Source organism: Poecilia mexicana, unplaced genomic scaffold (genome assembly GCF_051168715.1).
Source record: "Poecilia mexicana isolate PSO_F unplaced genomic scaffold, ASM5116871v1 scaffold_7, whole genome shotgun sequence".
NCBI lineage: Eukaryota > Metazoa > Chordata > Actinopteri > Cyprinodontiformes > Poeciliidae > Poecilia > Poecilia mexicana.
The window spans coordinates 31,338,204-31,361,407 of NW_028263376.1; the positions used below are offsets into that span (position 1 = coordinate 31,338,204).

Genomic DNA, 23,204 nt, shown 5'->3' on the forward strand with positions numbered 1-23,204 from the left:
GTATCTGACTAAAAGCTTTTATGTTCATATTTATTCATTAAAATGTGCCATTTAGTTCAGCAGCTTGTTGAAAACATTTCAGGAAATCATTGAGTTTTTCTCAGTCAGATCTCACAGTAACTGAATGTTTCCTATTTTCATACAGATGAAATTCGTCCTTTTTACTTTGTTCCTTTGTGGATCCATCCTGGAAACCAATGTGAGTGAAATCCTTCTCTTCTCTTTGTGGTCTGAATGTCTGTTGTTAAAAACATTATTTTACTGGGTTTATTGAGCAGTTATAGTTTCCTTGTCATTCAGTTGGTAACCAGATTTTAATTTGATGCTTTCAGCTCCAAGAAGCTTGAAGTAAAAATCCTCTGTCGTTTCATTTGAGATTAATTTTGTTTCTTGTTTTTTTTAACAGGCAGGACGTGATTTTCTAAATCTGAGAAGTTAGTGTTACAGGTTTTAGCATGAAGACAAGATTATTGAATCTAATATTATGAAATATTAATTTTGCTTTAGATCATGGATAGCTGAACTTTTCAGTGTCTGACATTAATATGATCTGAATCTCTCTTGTAACAGAACCTCGGTCATCCCCAGGTTTCTCATTCCTTGTGACATGTGAGGGATCAGTCAGTCACATCCACTGTGGTAAGGTCACTGGTTTTACTGGTGGTTCTGGACTATTACACCATGAATACATTCAGACTTCTAACATTTCTTCTCTGTCTTCCAACAGAAAAAGGAGTAATATTTATGATCAGTGCTACATATGGACGCAGTGACCGGACGACGTGCTCCGATGGGATACCTGAAGACCAGACAAAGAATACTGATTGTGCTATGAATGTAGAGTCAGTGTATGACAGGTACAGAGCTTCAGTCTTTCCTAAATGTTTTTCAAACCGGACATGAATTAATAAATCCAATAAATGCCAAACCACAATTTCTAGAAAACTGATTTTGTTGTAAACCTGCAGCTGCCATGGGAAATCGGAGTGCTCTACCTTAGTCAGTAGCTCTGTGTTCGGAGATCCCTGTATTGGGAGCTACAAGTACCTGGACGTGTTTTATCGTTGTCAAAAGTGAGTTTATGGTCTAACTTCCCTAAAATCTTTCTAAAATTCAACAACATTGAAAAGTATTATTGTCACATTTGTTTTCAGGTGATTTTCATTTCCTTTATCTTAAGAAAACTTAATCAGTAGCAGCTTAATTTACCATGTTTTTAACATGATTAACTGGCATGATATTCAACTGGCAAATTAATTAACTGAAATAATTTACTGTTTTTTCAGATGTCAGATTCCGTTTTTTTATTTATTTTTTAAATTTTTTTTGCTTTCAGTCATTTTTTGTTTATTATTTATTTATCAGTTTTTTTCTTCCTCTAGTTATTCTTTGTTAAAGTTAGCATCACATAATAAAATGTCAGGACTTGGAGTTTGGTTGCCATGGCGATCCTGTGGAGCAGGTTTTGTCCAAACTCTGTAGTCTGGTTAAAACTTTTCCCTCATCAGCTTTAATGTTCCAGTCCAGCTCAGTAACACAGTCAGTAGCACTAATGCCTTGCAGCAACAAGGTCCTGGGTTTGAATCCTAGCCTGGGTCTTTCTGCATTTATTTAGGAAGAATGCATTTTATTTTTAACCAAAGTCAGAAAACCAGCCTTGACTCTCCAGAGGCCTTGTTGCAGGTTTGGAACTGGTGATATTTTACTTTCTGATGCCTAAAATGCATTCTGCTGAAATGATATTGTTAATATTTTCATGGTTTCAGTTTTATTTGAAACTGACTGAAGCCACCATCAGATCTGCTGTGTGAGGATGAAATGCATCATAATCAGAAACATCTACAGACGTTGTGATCCACTGATGTGCAGCTTCATCTCTCTTCAGTGTCTTCAGTTTTCTTAGCATTTTATTTGTTTTTCTTCTCAGATCTTCATCCCTTTTGCTTTTATTTCAACTTTTCCTCAATAAACTTGACTTGCATTTACATTTTGCTTAGTTTGCCTTTGTTTCTGATGGGGACGAAAACTTTGACAAATGAAGTTAATGTGTTAACTTGGGTTCAGGAGCTGGGCCACGCCCAAACTACACCTCTAATTTTCCAGCCGATCTATTTATACTCTGCTCACCCACTCATCTCAGTCTGTTCCGTTTTTGTCAACTGTCAGACCAGTGATTCTCACTATGATTACCAATCTTTAAATTCAACTCGCCACAGAATGCGACATGCCAATTCAGCTCTACCCTTCGGATTCATACGATGATCTTCAACACTCCATCTGCTGCCAAATATTCTTCCCTTTGTTGAGAAAATAAATTTAAAATAAGCTAGTTTTAAAACTTAACATGTCTTGATTCAAATGCCCTAATTGTGGTTTTGAAATCATATTCTGACTTTTTGACCTTTATTTTACCTGTAGTTCCAGCAGATGGTTTGCTAGGATCGTTTGAACTGCCTTTTGTCTGTGTGGGAAAACAATCAGGAGAAGTTCTAGCTTTTCACACTCATCTGTGAAAGGCCGTAAACACGGCAGGGGTTTCTGGCTTCAGATAGAGGGTCAGAGATAGCTCCTGGTTGGATGAGCAAAGATACGCCTTATTTGAATAAATTAAAGATAAGAATACGCCTTTTACTATAAAACTTTCTACACAGAGTAACAAATCAGATTTTGCTCTTGCAACTTCTCCAAAGACGTCTTTGCTTTTTGTTTGTCGTTTCCGTCTTTTGTCTTTTCTCTCTCAGGTAAATTCATGTGTTGTTTGTGCTCTGAGGTTTCTGATGTTATGTGATGTGTTTGTCTGGTCATAGTATGCATCTGTCTTGAATAAATGCTGATTATTGTGACGCTGTTATCTCTGCGTGATCTCAGTCTTTGCGCACAGCATTTTTATGAACCCGGGCATAAGAGAGGATTTAACGAGTCAAAAGGTTTTTAAAGTTCAAGAATTTTTCCTCTCTTAACACCTTCCAGTAATTAGTCAAGCTCCAAATCACAAACACTGCTCTGTCGTCTTTGATACTCGAGCTTCATCTCGCACCTCATTGGTGTCATCTCAACGTCCATCCGAGGCTCATCCTCCACCTCCAACAACAGTCCAATCCCATGGCCGTAGACCGCTTACAGGCGTCAGCTTCCAGGCTCGTTCTTTCAGGCCACCGCCGCCTCCCGGTCCTCAGTCAAACAACACCAACACATCCACACTCCAGCGCAGGCATCTCAACTCGTCAAGGCCTCAGGTTCCGGCTCGTCACTTTCCTTTCAAGGCTCTCTACTCGAGAAAGAATCCCTTTCAGCCTCTCAGACAACAACGTCTGTTTCCTCCTCAAACATCTTTGGTGACGTGATCCCGACGCCGGCTCATAGACCTCCATCGGAGTGTCAGGCTCCCCCCGGATCGCTGCGGACTTCCGGAGACTCAGCCAAGTGCCACCGACATGTCCACATCTCAACATCTCAGCATTCCTCCAGAGAAACTCAATGGTCAATGGCAACACCGCTGAAGTCCAAATATCCCGGGCCTCCACTTCCTCATCTGGTGTCTCTGGTGACATCATTTTCGTCTCCACTCACACCGATTCCAGACTTCCACTCGTACCGACAGCTCCCCTAGTGGGAGCCGGGTTGTATTACAATACCTGCCCCTCATCCTCTCTGAGCTCAAGCTCTTGTCTGTACCATCGTACCCTACCCTCCCAAGCTTCTCAAACATCTATTTAACGTACACAAGCAGAGCTCCCCTTTCTGTCCCTTTCATGCAATTACACAACATAACATCCTTCTTCCGTTTCACCTTCATTTTGCCATGATGTGGATGACTGTTGCCAGGAAATAAATAAATAAATAAATCTTCTGCAGCAATTTGTTCTACACAGAATCAGAAGAAACCTCTGACCGAAGATGCTCTGCTTTCCCAATTCAGTCTCATGAATAAGATGTTGTTCGTAATTTTCTTGATTTATTAAGAATCTTCATTTGCGTAATCATCTCCAGAAGTTCCTCCGTCATTTCAAGTTCCAGCACATTTCAGCAAACAAGATAGTTCTAGAGTGCTTGCATTACGTTTTTTTTTTAAATGCAGTTCTAGAAAACACAGTCAACAATTGAAGTAACATTTTGTTTTTTTGTGAGTATTACACACAATTTGCAATGTTTCAACAGCAACTCTAAATACATGTGTTAAGTCTGAATTTAAAGGAATTCAGTGTTTCAATAGTCTTGCAGTTTTCTGAAAGTTGTTTCACATTTGTGGTACGTAGAAGCAGAAGGCCACTTCTCCATGTTTGGTTGTGAACACAGATCAGTCCACAATCAGAAGACCCAAGAAGTCAGGAAGGTTGATACTACAGCTGATCTTTACGTTTTTGTGGCGCTAAGCCATTCCGTGATTTATGAACTAATAGCATTTCTCCGAACTATGAACTAACAGTCTATTCTCTGAGCGTCACGGACTCAGTGTAGGGACTTTAGACATATGCACTACCTTCCAGACCTCCAGCTCAGGTAGCAGGCCGTTTTCAACAATTTAATCCTGGGACATTCTGGGTTTTCCTTAACATGAATAACTGCCGCATTTGCTGCCCGCACATCTTTCTCGCAGTCTCTGCGGTGCTATATGTCATCCAGCAACTACTTGTTCAATTACTCTCCCTCTTCATCCTCGTTCCTCATCTCACACTTCTTCAGCCTCTGATTGGCAGTCTCTCACTGCCCCTCCCCTTCATTTCAACCCAAACCCCAGATATCAATCCTCTTGTAAACTCACCTCTACATCCCTTTGTCCCTCCATCCCTTCATCCCTCATTTCTACATCCCTTCATCCCTTATCCCTTAGAAGACAAAAATAGAGCCAGATCATCCCTTTTATTCGTCATGTAGCTCCGAAAGATCAAATCATTTTGCTCTTTTAATTTTGCCCACTGATGGATGTTTCAAATACCAGTTGCTTACATTTCTTGACTATGTGAACTATGCAATCGTATCATTCTTCAGAGAAATCGTATATTTCTAATATTCCACCAAAACGCAGCCAGCATCCCTTCTGTTCAAAGCTCACTCATCCTCGGTCATTCCTGCAAAGGCACTTTATTCATCTATGACTTTCGCAATCATCCCAAGCACTTTAAGCTCTACACAAATGCATCTCCCTTTATAGACTTAGTAACTATTACAGAGGTAAATAGTGAAGCTAAATGGCCCAAGAGTCATTTCTCTTGCACTTTCCGAACTTACCCCATCATTATTGCAGCAAAACTTTGGGGACATGAATGGCGTAAGAAGTTATTTTCGTTTATTCAGACTCACTCTGGTCTCCATCTAGCATCAGTTCCTGCTTCGAACAGCTCACATCCTGCAACTCAGAGCATCTCTGTCGTTCTGTGAGTTTCTCTGAAAATTCTGACTCTTGGCTTCAGATTCAGAAACTCATCCAACTCCAGCTCCACCATCTTTTCAATAATATCCAACCTACTCCCCTGTTGTTCTATCTCCTTAAGCACAATGCTTCGTTCATTTACGCTTTTCAGATATCATCATTCAGTCATAACATACAGATATCTTCTTCAGACAAGTCACCTGATCAGTTTCTATCTCTCATCCATCTCATCTCTTCCATCTTTACTCCATTATCAATCCTATGAGCCAGTCTTTATTTTCTGACCAGAATTTCAGTAAGCGTTCCATCCGAAGGTCAACACCTCATCTCAGAATCCAGCCACTTGAGTATGGATCTCCAGCCATCTTAGTCTAGCCCTGTTAAGATCAGGCATCACTCTCGAACTTTATTGCACTCGTTCTCTTTCATATGGGAGCAGCCTCTTCAGCATCCAGTCAGATCATCTCTCATCCCTTCATTTCTGAGATGATCCAAGTTTAAGTTTCTGGTTATCTCCAGCGTACATTTCACGCATCCACAATAGTGATTCATGACAAGCTCGTTCTCTTATTTGTTCTATTTAAACCAGACTTTTTTGGGGGTCCACGTGGGCTCGGGAAAATAAGATGATCCATTTCCCAAAGACTAAACCCCACGCAGAGTTTTCACCTCCCAAGCCCTCCATCATTCTCCCCAGATAACCAAATCAAGATCATTCATCCCTTCAACCGTTATCCTTTTATTCCTTCATGCCTTCATCACTCCATCCCTTCATCTCTTCATCCCTCATCTCTACATCCCTCATCCCTTCACGCCTTCATCAACAAATCTTCAAACGTATCTCGTTGTGGCGTGGTCCTTTCTAAAGAAACTCCTTCCAAACTATGAAGGCAGTTTAAAATCTGTTTCCAGTCTGAACAGGAAGGAACTGGTGGAGGAAGTTGGTTGAATGTCTGTGAGAACGCTGCCTGCTGACCAAGATGGCCGCCAACCAGAAGTGACACCTAAAGGATGTTTTATTATTTACACACCAAAACTGGCAATTTTATTTTTTGCCAAACTTTGCATATACTTTCACGCCATAAGTCTTACCTTCCATATTTAATATGGTCATGGTTGGCTGAGGTTTGTGGGGCTTATTTACAAAAATGGAAAAATGCTTCATCTGACCTCCAAACTTTAACAAATTCCTAAAACATCACACTCTCATTCAAATCAGCTGTGATTTTTAGAATGCTTCTTTGAATTGTTCTCAACATTTCATACACTCCATGTATGGCCATATCTTCATCTGCCTCACTCTGGGTTTTTCACAAGTTTGTGTTTAACACAAATGCCTGCATCTTTCTCAATCCTTTGACAATCCTGACTAAATTGCTCCCAATGGTGAAACATGTCAGCCTTAGTCATTCTGCAAAGTTTGGCAAGAGTCAAATTCACATTTATCTTGTCCAGCAACATGTCTGAACATGAACATATTTCAGCCTTATCTAACTTTATCTAAGGGGAATTCCAAGTTTAACTGAACCACATAAACTATAATATATATTTGACCATAGTATGATTTGAATTTGGAGAATTTTTCTCATTTCATTTCCAAACTTTTCTGCATTAAAACCTCTTCAAATTCAAAAGTGGCCTGATCCTTGAAGGAAGTAATGCAAGACAGTTTAGCTGACTGAGGACGTCAATAAAGTACTGATGTACATTTCAACAGTACATTGCACCCAGTACACTGCTGCACATTGGCACTGTCCTGGTGGAGAAAACAGGAGACGTTCAAGAACAGCTGATCCAAACAGAGAGTTCTCTGCATCATCACAACGGCTGATAACCATGGAACCAACTGGACAACAACAACTGCACACTGCTGCACAATAGATAACCAGCGTCTAGCTGGATATCTGACCTCTGACCTGTGAAGAGAGCAAACTAGCTCTACGCTTGTCATTTCCCAGAATGCATCTGGCCACTCCCAGTAATCTGCTCCTAAGTTTGGCTGCACTTTATTCTGAGTGTTGCTGGTGAAACTGAATCAAAAACATGGATACTAAAGATAAATTCATACTGTTGAATTTATAGCATTTTAAAGCACATTTTTACAGTTACTTGAATCATCTAAGCACAGCTCTGAAATATTTCCATAATCTGATAAAACCTGACACATCCCTGCCTCATCATCACCAGCCTGGACTTCTGGTCTGAAAACCTCAACAGGATGAATTGTTGCCTGGATAAACACATTTTGTTCCTCTGTCAGATCATCAGTGAAGGGATATAAACCCTCCATCCCCTGGTTGAAGGCACACTGCTTCCAGCCAATCTGGTTTCTGCTGCTGCTTTGATTCTTCATCACAACAAGGTAAGAATTGGCTCAACAAACCCAAAAGGAAAACCTGCTTACAATTCTGTTCTTCTACTATATTTTATGATAAAATCTGGTTCTGATTCTCTGAAACATGAAAACTTGTTTCCATCGTGTTCACATTGATGGATGAAATGTATCATTTGGTCCAGCAGCTCTTTGAACATCTAGAAAATCATCGAATATTTTCAGTCATATCTCAGAGTAACTGAATGTTTCTTGTCTTCATACAGATGAAATCTGTTCTTTTTACTTTGTTCCTTTGTGGATTCGTCCTTAAAGTAAATGTGAGTGAAATCCTTCTCCTCTGTTTGCTGTTCAGACAATCAGTTGTTAAAAATCTACTTTTAGTGTTTTTATCTCTGTACTTTGTGAAACAGGCAGTGAAACACTGAAATGTGTCTGTGTGAACAGCAGATAAACGATGATAACTTTATTTTCAATCAGCTCTAAAAACTGTGAAGACAAAACAGTTTTTTGTAAGTAATTATTGTTTATATCTGTTTCTTTTGATTAACAGGGAAAAAGTTCATCAGGAGGTTTGTGCTTTAATCTTTCTGGTGTTCACAAGGTGGCGCTGCAGGTTTTAGTACGAAGACAAGCTGGGCATGAAGGCTGATGTTGGACGTTCATCATTTATTGGATCTAAAACTGTTAAACATGAATGTGTCTTTGGATCCTGGTGTCTGGACTTTTCTGTGTCCTGATATTAATATGATCTGAATGTCTCATATGCAGCATCCCTCCCAGAGGAAAAATCCCTCGTGGCATGTGAGGGAGCAGTGGCTCGACTCCACTGTGGTAAGGTCACTGGTTTCACTGGTCGGTTCTGGAGCATTACACCGTGAATACATTCAGGTTTACAACATTTCCTCTTCTTTCTTCCAGCCAGAGGTCAGGCTATCTATGTGACCAGTGCTTCATACGGACGCACCAATAAGAAGACGTGCAGCGCTGGGAGACCTGCCGACCAGCTAGAGAACACTGAATGCTACACATACAGAGAGGAAGTTGGTGAGAGGTACAGAGCTTCAGTGTTTCCTGAAGGTTTATCAAACTGGATGTGAATGAATGAATGAGGAGGTCAAAGAAAGGAAAATCACTGACTTTGATCTGAATCCACAGATGCAACGGGAAACAGTGGTGTAAAGTCAGAGCCAGTAACTATGTGTTTGGAAATCCCTGCTATGGGACCTACAAGTACCTGGAGGTGGAATATATTTGTTACGGTGAGTTCAGGCTCTCACTTCACTAAAATCTGTCTACAAACAGGAACAGCTTTAAAAACTTGGTGCAACACAAACAGCAACTTTATGGATGTTTTCTCTACTCATTTTAATTTTCTGCCTTTTCTAAACAAGAAGCCATCAGTAGCAGCTTCATTCATTATTTAGCCTGATTAACAAATGCAGGATATTAAATTGGTAAAATTCATTTGATATTTAAAAAATTAGTGTTTTCCTTAAACTTTTAAAAATACTCTGTGCTAGATTCAGTTTTTATTTTTATTTATTTGTTTGTTCATTGTGTTTTTGCTTCATTTCATTCATTTTTTGTTTTAAAGATAAAAATCATCACAACAAAGTAAAAAATATAATTTCTTCAGGTTTGGACAGCCCTGACCTTCCTCTCCATGAGACTGTCTTGGTCAGAGGCTTCTCCAGACTCGCTGTAATACAGACTGCTACAAGAGATCTCTTCTTTCAAAAGCCTTCAGCATCTACACTGTAAAATCTAATTAGTTATCAATACTTCAAAAAGCATGTAAACCAACTGCACTTAACAAAACAAGTACATAGAAGTACATATTTTAAGTTGCACCAACTGGTGCATCCTTTGTAGAGAAAACTTACAGATGAGTCAAAGCAGCTCAACCCATCAAGCGTTTAATCAAGAGCCTCAAATATCTATGAATAAATCAAAAACAGGTTCCAGTCTTCTGAGTTCAAATTCAAAAGTACTTTATTGATCCCAAGGGGAAGTGAAATGTTGCTGAAAGTCATTAATTCAAATTCTTCAGTTCTTGTTGAAGCTGATGGCTGTCGACAGGAACGATCTCCTGTAGCAGTCTGTATTACAGCGAACCTGAAGAAGCCTCTGACTGAAGACACTCTTTTCCCAAGACAGTCTGAAGAGGATGTCAGAGTTGTCCATAGTTTTCTTGATTTTATGAATAATCCTGTGTGCTTCATCATCATCATCATCATCATCATCATCATCATCATCATCATCATGTCCAGAGGTTCCCCAGTCGTGCCCAGAATAGAAGCAGACGTCTCCTTCTTCATCAGGATGCTGATGAAGGCTCTGATGCTGCTGCCCCAACAGACTGAGAGAAGATCTGCAGCATCTTGCTGCAAACCTGGAAGGATGTTAGCTTCCTCAAGAATCTAGCAGAAAATAACCTGGATTACAATTAAACACGATAAATAAAGTAATAACACAGATTATAGTTTGAAAATCTCTTTATTTTTCTTCCTGTTATATCAACCGTAAAGATAGCCTTTCTCTCCAACTGCTTCTCTTTGTAAACTGCTTCACTCAAAATAAAACAAAAAGCACAAAGAAGAACATGTACATGGCCTTACATTAAATAATTCAGTTTTTAAGATTATCAGTGTTTTCCTCTCAGTTCACAGGAGCTGGGCTGGTAGCTGAACTCTGCTGGCAAACCCCAAACTGTTAGCAAGCAACCCTGGTCAGTGTTTGTAGTTAGTACCAAATATATCCACGAATCCTTTTTGTTATTTCACCTTCAATGAGACTCTGGTAAATACAAACTGAATGTCCCATAACTGAGTGGCTCTTAGATGCTGAAATGAGAATTTACCAAGCAGGTTATGGTCACTGGGGCCACGGCCAGTGGAACTGGGAGAACTGGGAGAAATACAATAATCCACATGGCCATCACATCTAGAAGTGGATATTAATAAGTAATTTATTAATGCCTAGTCTGAAATATTTAACTAATGAGGAACGTCCCAAAACCTCACCTACTCAAATTCATTTCAACTGTTCACATAATAGCACTATAGAATATCTAAGTCACGTCCCTTCTGCTGGACCTCATAGGACATTTAGTTCAATTTAATTTAATTTAATTTAATTCAATTTAATTTAATTTAATTCAATTCAATTCAATTTAATTTAATTTAATTTAATTTAATTCAATTTAATTTAATTTAATTTAATTTAATTTAATTCAATTTAATTTAATTTAATTTAAGTTTATTTGATAGAGACAGACACATGTAGACACAAACAGAACAGAGCAGCAGTCCCATGTTTGCTTCACAGTGTTTAGAGCACAAGCTAATTCACAGCTCTTGTTCCTAAATGGGCCTTTTGGACAGTTCATGTAAAAACTATTGGAAAGTGAAATAATAATCATTTAAAATAATAAGATGATGTTGTTTCTGTATCACATAGGGTGTTCCCTATGAACATGCAAACAGCTAAAAGAGATGGAAGAAAACACAGAACTAAATCTCTTGTGATTCTTGTTCCCCATTGATCTGAATATACAAGGACTGTAAAGGTTCTTTATTGAAAAAAAACAGACTTTACTGTCTTTGTATGACGAGTTAAACAAGAATCATTTAGCCATGATGATAATCTCTGCAAGATGTGAAGCTCTCTGACTAGAGAACATCACCCAGTTCTACATCACCTAGTTCTACATCACCTAGTTCTACATCACCCAGTTCTACATCACCTAGTTCTACATCACCTAGTTCTACATCACCCAGTTCTACATCACCTAGTTCTACATCACCTAGTTCTACATCACCTAGTTCTACATCACCCAGTTCTGCATCACCTAGTTCTATACCATCCAGTTCTACATCACCTAGTTCTATACCATCCAGTTCTACATCACCTAGTTCTACATCACCTAGTTCTACATCACCCAGTTCTACAGTCCTTCACTGAGAGAACGGACTTTAATCTACTGCTGGTTGTTTATAAATCACTGAACTTATCAATAATCTGCTGCTGATGGATCAGCCTTCCAAACCTCTCAGGTTCTGGTTCAGGTTCAGGTTCAGGTTCTGGTTCAGGTTCTGCTCTGCATCCAGAACCAGAACCAAACATGGGGAAGCAGCATTCAGCTTCGATGCACCACAAATCTGGAATAAACTTCCAGAAAACGGCAAAACAGCCGAAACACTGAGTTCCTTTAAACTAAGGCTAAACCCTCCTGTGTAAAGTTGCTTTGATCCATAATCAATGGAACATTGATCAACTTTCTGATGATTATTTATGATCGCTCTTTTTTATGACTTTTTGTTTTGGTGTTTTTATGATGTAAAGAACTTTTGAGAGCTTTTTTGGTGAAATATGTTATACAAATAAGGTTGATTGATTGATTGATTGATTGATTGACCACCAGAAGGCTCAAAATTCTGATAGTAGTTTTATATTTAGATTCCTATATAACATAAAACACACACACACACACACACACACACACCCCCACACACACACACACACACACACACCCACACACACACACACACACACACACACACACACACACACACACACCCACACACACACACACCCACACACACACACACACACACACACACACACACACACCCCCACACACACACACACACACACACACACACACACACACCCACACACACCCCCACACACACACACACACACACACACACACACACACACACACACACACACACACACACACACACCCACACACACACACACACACACACACCCCCACACACACACACACACACACACACACACCCACACACACACACACACACACACACACACACACACACACACACACACACACACACACACACACACACACACACACACACACAGGCCGGTCTGTCAGGAACTCCCAGGCCTCTTTCTCTCCACATTTCGCTCCTGGGCTGTTGCATGATTAAGATAAGAAAAACTCCAGAGAACAAACTAATCTGGGTATTTCAATCTTATTTCTGAAAAGTCAAGAAAAGACTCACTTGTTATTTTTGCTGAAGGCAATAACTCAGGATTGTGCTTCTTGTGTTGATGGAGGAATGTGTAAATGGCTTTGCATTGTTCAAGATCCTTTCCTTCACTGAGGAGCTCAAGTATTTGGAGAAAACCTCCAAGGAATCTTTAAAATAACGAGCAGAACGGCCAGGTCCACTTTACTTGTGACCAGGATGAGTAAGGGGAAGGGCCGGGGTCAGAAGGTCAATCCTGAAGATATTCTTCACATTCCTGATTATTAGAGCTTATTTAACCTTTTGCTGTTTCCCAGAAGTCAGAGTGTTAATGTCAGGCTTTTATTTTTCTAAAGTTTGCTTTAAACATTTCATCTTTGAGAAGGAGCTCTTATGATTAGATATCACACCATCCACACCTCATATTTATGCCTAAATCTTAATCCTCATTCAACATAAATAATCATAAACATGAACCTCCAGTCCCAGACAAAGCAGCACAGACTCTGGTGCAGAAACATCACATTTACAGATAACGGTTCTCTCTGTGCTTTTCCAGAATCCCAAGGCCTGAGAAACGACCTGGTGACCATTTCCAGACTGAAATATCAAAGATTTATTTCTTCTCTCTTCCTAAATGTATTTACATCAAGGTATGATAAATAAAACTAGATTTCCCATCCCAACATTTTCAGTCTGATGTTTCCTGCTAGCTGGTGTTAAGAAACGAGATACTTTCTACCTGTTGCTCTTTGTTATCTTGTATCCACAGGTCCGTTAATGTCGAGTGTAAAAGTGAAACCATGAAGACAAAAGTCACTGTTCTACTTCACAATCATCCAGCATTTTATTCAAATTATCAAGTGCATAAAATCACTTCGACAGCTCAACATGGTTATCAGAAAACCAAAGCCACAAAGAAGAAATTAATTACCTTACACTGTGTGTATCAGTGGCCATCCTCCCTGTGCACTTTGAACAATAGATGTGTTTATTTCATACAGAAACATTTTACTCCAAAAGTCTAAATCTGACCTAAACTGAACTCAAAACAATCAGGATCAGTCTAATATTTCAACATGCACCAAAGTTAAAGCTAGCATTACAACTAGCATGATTAAACTAATTTTCCAACACTGGGCTGGGGGCTACGAAGAGCTGATCAGTGATTTACCACCAGGAATGAGGAGAAATGGCTTCAGGTGTGACACACCATCACCAACCTGAACTTCTGGTCAGAAAAACTCCTCAGGCTGAATTGTTGAAGGAGTAAAGACATTTTGTTCCTCTGTCAGATCATCAGTGAAGGTTTATAAAGCCTCCATTCCCTGGTTGAAGGCACACTGCTTCCAGTGAGTCCTGCTGCTGCTTTGACTCTTCATCACAACAAGGTGAGATTTGACTGGAAACTGGAAAATGTCAACCTGTAGCTACATTTTTTCATTTAGTAAGATTTAAACTCACAAAAAGGAATAGTATCTGACTAAAAGCTTTTATGTTCATATTTATTCATTAAAATGTGCCATTTAGTTCAGCAGCTTGTTGAAAACATTTCAGGAAATCATTGAGTTTTTCTCAGTCAGATCTCACAGTAACTGAATGTTTCCTATTTTCATACAGATGAAATTCGTCCTTTTTACTTTGTTCCTTTGTGGATCCATCCTGGAAACCAATGTGAGTGAAATCCTTCTCTTCTCTTTGTGGTCTGAATGTCTGTTGTTAAAAACATTATTTTACTGGGTTTATTGAGCAGTTATAGTTTCCTTGTCATTCAGTTGGTAACCAGATTTTAATTTGATGCTTTCAGCTCCAAGAAGCTTGAAGTAAAAATCCTCTGTCGTTTCATTTGAGATTAATTTTGTTGTTTTTTAACAGGCAGGACGTGATTTACAAAATCCGAAAAGTTAGTGTTGCAGGTTTTAGCATGAAGAGAAAATTATTGAATCTAATATTATGAAATATACATTTTGCTTTAGATCATGGATAGCTGAACCTTTCAGTGTCTTTATATTAATATTATCTGAATCTCTCATATAACAGAACCTCGGTCATTCTCCGGATTAATATCTCTTGTGACATGTGAGGGATCAGTCAGTCACATCCGGTGTGGTAAGGTCACTGGTTTTACTGGTGGTTCTGGACTATTACACCACATGTTCCAACATTTCCTCTTCTTCCAACAGAATCTGGATCTATATCTGTGATCAGTGCTACATATGGACGCAGAGATCATACGACGTGCTCCGAAGGGATACCTGAAGAACAGACAAGGAAAACTGATTGTGCTATGAGTGCAGATTTAGTGTTTCTGAGGTACAGAGCTTCAGTCTTTCCTAAAGGCTTTTCAAACTGGATATGAATTAATAAATCCACATCACTATTTCTTGGAAACTGACTTGGAACTGATCCACAGATGCGACGGGGAATCGGAGTGCCCTTTCGTCGCCAGTAGCTTTGTGTTGGGAGATCCGTGTGTCGGGACCTTCAAGTACCTGGAGGTGAAATATGTCTGTAAAAGTGAGTTTATGGTCTAACTTCCCTAAAATCTTTCTAAAATTCAACAACATTGAAAAGTATTATTGTCACATTTGTTTTCAGGTCATTTTCATTTCCTTTATCTTAATAAAACTTAATCAGTAGCAGCTTAATTTACCAGGTTTGTAACCTGATTAACAAACCCAGCTGTTCAACTGGCAAATTAATTAACTGAAGTAATTTACTGTTTTTTTTTTATGTCAGATTCCGTTGTTTTGTATTCACTCATTTTTTGTTTATTATTTGTTTATCAGTTTTTTTTCTTCCTCTAGTTATTCTTTGTTAAAGTTAGCATCACATAATAAGATGTCAGGACTTGGAGTTTGGTTGCCATGGCGATCCTGTGGAGCAGGTTTTGTCCAAACTCTGTAGTCTGGTTAAAACTTTTCCCTCATCAGCTTTAATGTTCCAGTCCAGCTCAGTAACACAGTCAGTAGCACTAATGCCTTGCAGCAACAAGGTCCTGGGTTTGAATCCTAGCCTGGGTCTTTCTGCATTTATTTAGGAAGAATGCATTTTATTTTTAACCAAAGTCAGAAAACCAGCCTTGACTCTCCAGAGGCCTTGTTGCAGGTTTGGAACTGGTGATATTTTACTTTCTGATGCCTAAAATGCATTCTGCTGAAATGATATTAATATTTTCATTGTTATTGCAGCTGACTGAAGCCACCATCAGATCTGCTGTGTGAGGATGAAATGCATCATAATCAGAAACATCTACAGACGTTGTGATCCACTGATGTGCAGCTTCATCTCTCTTCAGTGTCTTCAGTTTTCTTAGCATTTTATTTGTTTTTCTTCTCAGATCTTCATCCCTTTTGCTTTTATTTCAACTTTTCCTCAATAAACCTGACTTGCATTTACATTTCGCTCAGTTTGCCTTTGTTCACTACAAACAGCCTGATGGGGATATAAACTGCTTCTACTCTGAACAGGAAGGAACTTGTGCAGGAAGTTGGTTAAATGTCTGTCAACATTTGATATAAATATCAACCAAATGTTCATATTAGTGAAGCTATAATACATTCCTCATGTTGTGGAGAATTATCCGTTCTCCATGCTGAGTTGTTGTTTTATGAGGTCGATCAGGGAGTTGAATTCCTGAATTCCACTTATTAATACCAAACTACTGCTGGTCCATTATGACCTGCTACCTTAAGAGCTAACAGACCAACATGGCATCCCACAAGAGGCAGCGATCTCCTTTGTTAGCCTCTATCTAAGCTACGCCCTAAAGAGGGCGCCCCCTAGTGTAGTGTTTTTCATCCTTTTTTGAGCCAAGGTACACCAAAAATGTAAACAAAGATACTCTGTAGCCGCCTGTATTACATATAGTCATTCTTATCAAAGTGTCTTAATAGGAATCAAATAAACACAAAAAAATATATTTTTTTATCATATTTTACATTTCTTATTTCAAATTGCACTTAACATGTCCACTTCAAAAATACACCTGAACACCTGAACAGGGACACAACACTGTTGTGTGATGCACTAATTCTCTTGTTTTAATGTAAAATGCTCTGTACCTGCTGCCATCTAGTGATAATAAAGTTACATGATTACGCCGCTAGTCACTACGACAGCAAAGACACTCAAAGATGGCATCATTTGCAGATAATTAATTTGTTTTCAAAAAATCTTTTAAGACCAGTTACCGTATTTTCCAGACTATGAGCGCACCATACTATAAACCGCACCTTCAAACGTGTTGGAAGAAAAATCCACAGAAAAGCCCTATGTTCAAAGTGTAGGAAAGAAGTAGCAGCTTATAATCCAGAAAATACAGTAGGTGAAATTGGATAATTTCCACGGCACACCTGACGATCACCCACGGCACACTAGTGTGCCGCGGCACAGTGGTTGAAAAACACTTCCCTAGTGTGTCCTGTCCTCTACCCATAGCATTTCCTAACATGCCTTTTCCTCTAGCTTTAGCTTAGCAACTAACTAAAAGAGATAAAAGGAAAAAACAGAATTATTTATTCTCAACAGTCCCTCTGTTGGGATGAATGAATATCATCCCACAACAATCATTGAATATGTCCATATGTATTCTAAAGTATCTAGCCGTCCGCTCCTTCCAGCTGTCACCAGGAATCTTCTCCTCCACACACCAGTACATCTCCAGTAATGCCTCGCAGGATCTTGGTGTTGCCACAAGTCCTGCATGCTGCAATGCTTCACTGCAGCAGCTGGAAGTGAGCCAGGACAGCCGGAGACGGCAGCATGATCAGCAGAAAACACAGGATCTCCAGATGTGCAGATGTTGGAGATGTCAGCCTGGGCGGCTCCTCGTCATCAGCAGCTTTGTTCCAGTTTGCTCCAGATTTGTGGTGCATAGAAGCTGAATGCTGCTTCTCCATGATTTGTAGAAGATCCGAGAGGTGTGGGACAGCAGATCCATAAGGCGTTCAGTGGTTTATGAACTTTGTGGTTTATATTTTAAAGTTTATTCTCTCAGTGGAGGAACATTAGACCTGAAGCAGGAACGTGCAACATCACAATACAACTAAATATTGGGATGATGATGATATTGATTACAATTAATCCTAAACTGACCTTCCTGTTCCCTTTTTTCCCATCATCAGCATTTCCACAACACTGTCCATGAGCATTCGGGTTCATGCACCGGCCCAAAACCCTGCCAAGACCAAAGTACCCCAGACCCCCAGGGGCCACACACCCCAGAAACCTGAGCCCCCAGGCCCACCAGGAGCCCACGGCACTGGGCTGGTCACCTGTGTACAGATCACCTCCATGCAGCCACCAGTAGTCACCAAAGGCCCCAACAGATTACAATCCAAACCTGGGTCTGAAGGACATCTGGCCTGTGGATCCAAAAAAAAGAGAAAAAACACGTAGAATAAGAACAGAAATGTTTGACAGAAGTAAAAGATTTTACTTACATTTACTTCAAATCCAAATCCACAAAAGAGCAAAGTGAAACGAAGGGCAGATTTCATCTGTATGAGGACAGGAAACATTCATTTACTGCTTTCTTCTAACAGTCTGAGATATAACCCAAAATATGAGGAGATCATTTTCTGAGACCTTTTTAAAACCTGCTGAACAAATGACCCATTTGTAATAACAACTCAATGGAAGCAGCTTTTACTTTTCCAATTAAAGAATCGGAAAAGCATGAACATACCTGAAACATGAATTTCCACAACATGAAATTCAAATCTTATTATTCAAAACCATTTTACATGAATATAATTACAAGAGGCCGTTTTTAGGTTTTGTGGAGTGAAATCTGACCTTGTTGAATCGAAGCAGCAGCAGAGCTCACAGCACACAGTGCGCCTTCAGCCAGACACTGGAGGGTTTATATAGACAGCTTTAACTGAGCCTGACCATCACTGCTGAGCTGCCAGAGGAAACCTCTGCTACGTGGCCATCCCTGCAACATTTCAACCTGCTGAGGTTTTCTGACCAGAAGTCAGGGTTGGTAATGAGTGCAGCGGTCACCTGAAGCCATTTTCTGTCATTCAGGTCAAGTCGGGTTTCTGGATGTAAAGTGTTTTATGCTTTACCAAAGCATAAAACATCTTAAACACGTCATAAAGTCAACAGCTGTGAAAAGCAGAAACAGACATTAGATTTTGATCAAAATCATCGATACACATTGAAATGTTGATCAGTGCTGCATTTATGATCCTAAGCAGAAAAATCCTAGAAAAACACCATCGTGTGCAAATTCTTGTTCAATAAATCTATTCTTGTGTCCTGAGAAGATCTTCCCCATGGATCCAAAATATAGCTAAAACTATAACAGATACCAATTATTGTTGGTAAGATTTCTGTTGTGCATGCCACTGAAAGTGTGTTCTTTAAGCACAAATAACCAAGATGGACCTTTTGAGGAACATCCAGGGGTAATATTTCATTTTCACTACAGATTTAGATACCAGGACCTGTTTTTCTTCAGCAGTCTTAGTCATAAGTAATTTCCTAAAGTAGAGGAAGAGCAGCAACATTGAAAAGAAAGAAAAAGTCAACACAGACCAAAAGATTTTCTCTAAAGGCACATGAAAAGTTACGTAAAGATCACATTTGAATTATGTTACAAAATGTAATAAAATGTCTCAAAATAATAATTTGGCTCTTTAAAAACACCAAATGTTTAAAAATATCCAAAAGAGTACCCCATGTTTTCTTCAGTGGCTGCAAAACATCCAACCGACTCTTCCAAAGGAGTACTTTAAGTCTGATAACATTTTTCCCTTCAGGAGACAGATAAAGGTTAAGTGAGGTATAATAATCAGACAGAAGAAGAAAACCTTGACCTCTGCGTGACCTTGATAGTGTTCTGCACTTTTTAAAAGAGTTTTAAAAGATATTTACACATTCCTCCGTCACTAAAACAAGCAAGATCTTGATGTGTTGTATTCAATAAAAATAACGCTGAAGTCTTTCTTGACTATTTAGAAACAACATTTAAATATCTAGAGTATTTTATCCTGTGGTTATTCCTGTAATTCTTAAATGTGTAACAGGTCTCTCTCGAATTAAGAAACGGCCTCTTGATTTAAATGATCCAGCAAATTCCAGGTCTGCCACCAACCTTGTGCCTGTGTTTGCAGTGCATTTCACCATTTTCACCTTTCGGAAAGCCAGTTATTGCTGCGGTGAAGTGAGAGTTAGAGATTTAATCAAAGGTTTAAAAGCTTTAGCTGGGCTCTTCCAGTTGGGCTACCTTAGGAAAATGTACCAAGGAAGGAATTAAGGAAGTATTTATCAGTCTGTGTATCAGTTTCTGAATCTTAATTTTTTGTCATGTGGAAATTATTTTGTAACAGATGTGTGATAAACATCTACAGAGCAGGAACATGGAAGGTTCCACATTTCCTGCTACTGGAATGTAACCAGACCAGATCAGTCGAACTTTAAAATGCAAAAAGAAGAAACAGGAACTAGAGACAAAACAAAGAGAAAATTTATTAGCAGAACTTTAAGTTTTCATAAAACTTCCCACAGTTGAATTAAGCTGAGTTGCACTGCAGATGTTTGATTTATGTTTTCATTACAAAATGTTTGAGAGCAAAAGAATAATTAAATCAAGTTTGTGTTAATTTATGCTTTTGTTGCTTATTTCAAAATGTTAAACATGAAAAATCCACCAGAAATCAATCATTATTGAAGGAAATCCATTAATAACTGAGCAGAGATGAAAAGATTGTTCAGCAGATTGTTGGAGGCTTCAGAGATTCTTGGCACAAATAAATGGTCTTCGATAGTAGCAATAATAGTCGTTCCACTGGTTCACTGGTGGAGAAGAAAACACAAGCATGAATAAACATTTGATCCTAATAAACATGCATCTTATTTAATGTTTTATGCTTTTAACCGTATTTTACTTTTAACACCACACACAGTTTTCAGCCTTCAGTCGTTTTAGAATAAAACAAATTAAAAAAGTTTTATCTTTACCTTGATAGTTAATTTCCAGACAGTCTTCCGCGTTTCCATAATTATCAGGCTTCCTAGGAGCAAAGTGGGAATATTTGAACGCTGATCCGTCACTCCAACGCCATCTGTTATGTTTGAATAAAGAGACAAAATTAACTTCATGTAGAAGCAGAACTTTTCATCCCATTTGCTGCAGTTCACACATCCAGTTCAAACAATAATTCAGCCACAGTCATCGTCCAAATCGCATTTTCTCTCAGCTTGACTTAATTACATTGGCAATAAACACAGAACTTCATGAATATGTTATGAAATAAAGAGCACTGAGGAAACGTACGTTTGATTCAGACCCACATCCACCTCTGACGCAGAAAAACACCCAAACATTTATTCCAAACTGGATTTCAGAGTGACACAAACTGAGTTTCTGCTGATTAACAGTGTTTTTATGGAAGATGCACACACACACACACACACACACACACACACGCACAGAGCAACATGCAATACAGTGCTCAGGTTTAATACATGTGGAAACGTAAATAGCGTTAAAGAATCCAGGACATCCTGCTGGACCACAGCGTCTCTCCTTCATTTTTAAATATTTGAACTTACGGTGATGCCATCATAGCCTCCAGCCCAGGTAACTTGGTGAAGGCCGGTTGCTCTTTTCACCATGTCACTCAGGAAGCTGTTTTCTTCATAGCTGTGGATTGAGGCCAAATTTCCACCAACAGAAATGCAGAAGTCCTAATAGTAAGGAAACAAAGTAGAACAAAAAATAGATTTGGCAGGAACTGAATTTTCATCTTTAGAATCAAATTCATATCTTCGTCATTTAAAATGTTAGATAAAAATGTTTAGATTTTTCTGTGAACTTGCTGAATTTCTTTATGAATAATTGTTTTGAATTGAAAATCACTTTTGAATTGAATTGTGGGCTCAAAAATCAGAATTGTATCAAATTATGAGACATTAAAAGAATCCCACATCTTTAAAATGACTTTAGAAAAACTGTTGGATATTTCTCAGGTTTCTTTAATTCCTAGTTTTAGACCATAAAGTTTAACTGATCACTTTTGTCTTTCTGCATCATTTGATTCTCTTCAGTTCTCATCATTAATGTATTTTCTATGAGTTCATTACAGTAGTAGAGATTCTTTGTCTCGTATTTTATGCAGTAAGTTCTGTTGGGTTCAGTACCTCTGCATCACTCCAGCTCTTGTGGTCGTAGTAGAAAATGAAGCAGCGGGAGCCAAACTGTGTCCATCCAGAAGGACAGGCAGGGGCATCTTAATATGTGGGGACAAGAAAATAATAAGAAATGAAAGACAAACCAAGCTAGTAACAAATGGACATGTCTGTGTTCAGCTCATTCAGTTCTGCATGTCTTGTCTTTATATTAGACAGTTTGATGAAACACTGAAGTTTTATAGAAGATACTTATCAACCTGCTGAGTTGTTGACGTCTGGAACTGGAGCCTGTGAACACAGAGACACACAGCTGATAACGGACCCGTCCTCCTGCTGGCTTTAACATTATTTGTTGCTGCAGGTTCTGTGGATCAAATGTAAAATCTTCCTGCAGCAGAGAGCCTGTGGAGTTTCTCTGGAATGGTAAAAAGATCTTATATGCAGCAAACACCCAGACGAAAGCAGAACTGCTGCATTGCACGCAGCACTTTCTGGTGTCGCTGCCTGGTTACCATGACAACACCAAATCTCCATGACTTTTGGAGTTTTTCTGGAAACCACTGGGAAGACCCTTCTTGCTGTTATCCACTTTTAGTTCTGTATTTGGGTTTTTAACTGATGTCCCTAAACAGACCTGAAGATCAGGCGGATCGATGAAAATTGGACAATATTCACTTATTTTTTGCTATTTTTGTTTTGCTATATTCCATGACCCAGATCAGGAAACAGTTTATGGAGAAACAATTTACTCACAGCTTCAGCAGTCATCATGATGCAGCCGAGGATCAACACCAGCTGGAGACCGGACGCCATCTGTCCAAAAACAAATGATTACAGCTTTTTATACCCAGAGCAGCAGAGATGGAGGCAGCAAATCAGCTTCAGAGGAACAGAAAAGTGAGTTAAACATGGAGAAACTGCATGTCACCTTTGCTGCACTGAGTCCTGACAGGAAGAGTAACACCAGATGGAAGAAAAGTCTGACCTCGTCTTTCTGATTAGGATCTTGGAATGTTGGAAACCTCATGCTTCCTTCATGCTTCCTTCATGCTTCCTTCATGCTTCCTTCATGCTTCCTTCATGCTTCCTTCATGCTTCCTTCATGCTTCCTTCATGCTTCCTTCATGCTTCCTTCATGCTTCCTTCTCGTAACAAGGTTGTTTCTTGAGTTTTATCTTTGTGCAAATCTTTTTGCTGAGTTCCTGCAGAACCACTTTGCTTCACCACGTCGTCTGCATGCTGCTGTCTTGTCCTGTAAACTTGCTCACTGTTTCTGCTCTTGTCTACATGCAGCCTGAACATCTGATGGTGTCATGATTCTGGGATGTTGAAGAACACTTGGCCCATTTAACAA

The 23,204-nt window shown here is 39.1% G+C and overlaps 1 protein-coding gene across 1 annotated transcript; it reads right to left on the reverse strand.

The window, feature by feature from the left end:
- Window positions 1-20,372: 20,372 nt before the first annotated feature.
- Window positions 20,373-22,663, reverse strand: LOC106907164 (galactose-specific lectin nattectin-like). Its single transcript, XM_088007559.1, has 7 exons — window positions 22,604-22,663; window positions 22,363-22,484; window positions 22,108-22,187; window positions 21,860-21,948; window positions 21,268-21,406; window positions 20,678-20,830; window positions 20,373-20,512 (listed from the first exon to the last, which is right to left on the reverse strand). Exons 1-7 carry the CDS (start codon window positions 22,661-22,663, stop codon window positions 20,448-20,450), a joined length of 708 nt encoding a protein of 235 aa, XP_087863685.1. The 3' UTR covers window positions 20,373-20,447.
- Between the last annotated feature and the right edge of the window lie 541 nt (window positions 22,664-23,204).

Coding starts and splice junctions, on each gene's coding strand:
- LOC106907164 (XM_088007559.1), bottom strand. CDS start 22,663: ATGGCGTCCGGTCTCCAGCTGGTGTTGATCCTCGGCTGCATCATGATG. Junction 22,188..22,362: donor GGAGATTTGGTGTTGTCATG/GTAACCAGGCAG, acceptor ATAATGTTAAAG/CCAGCAGGAGGACGGGTCCG. Junction 20,513..20,677: donor TCTGGAAATTAACTATCAAG/GTAAAGATAAAA, acceptor CTTCTCCACCAG/TGAACCAGTGGAACGACTAT.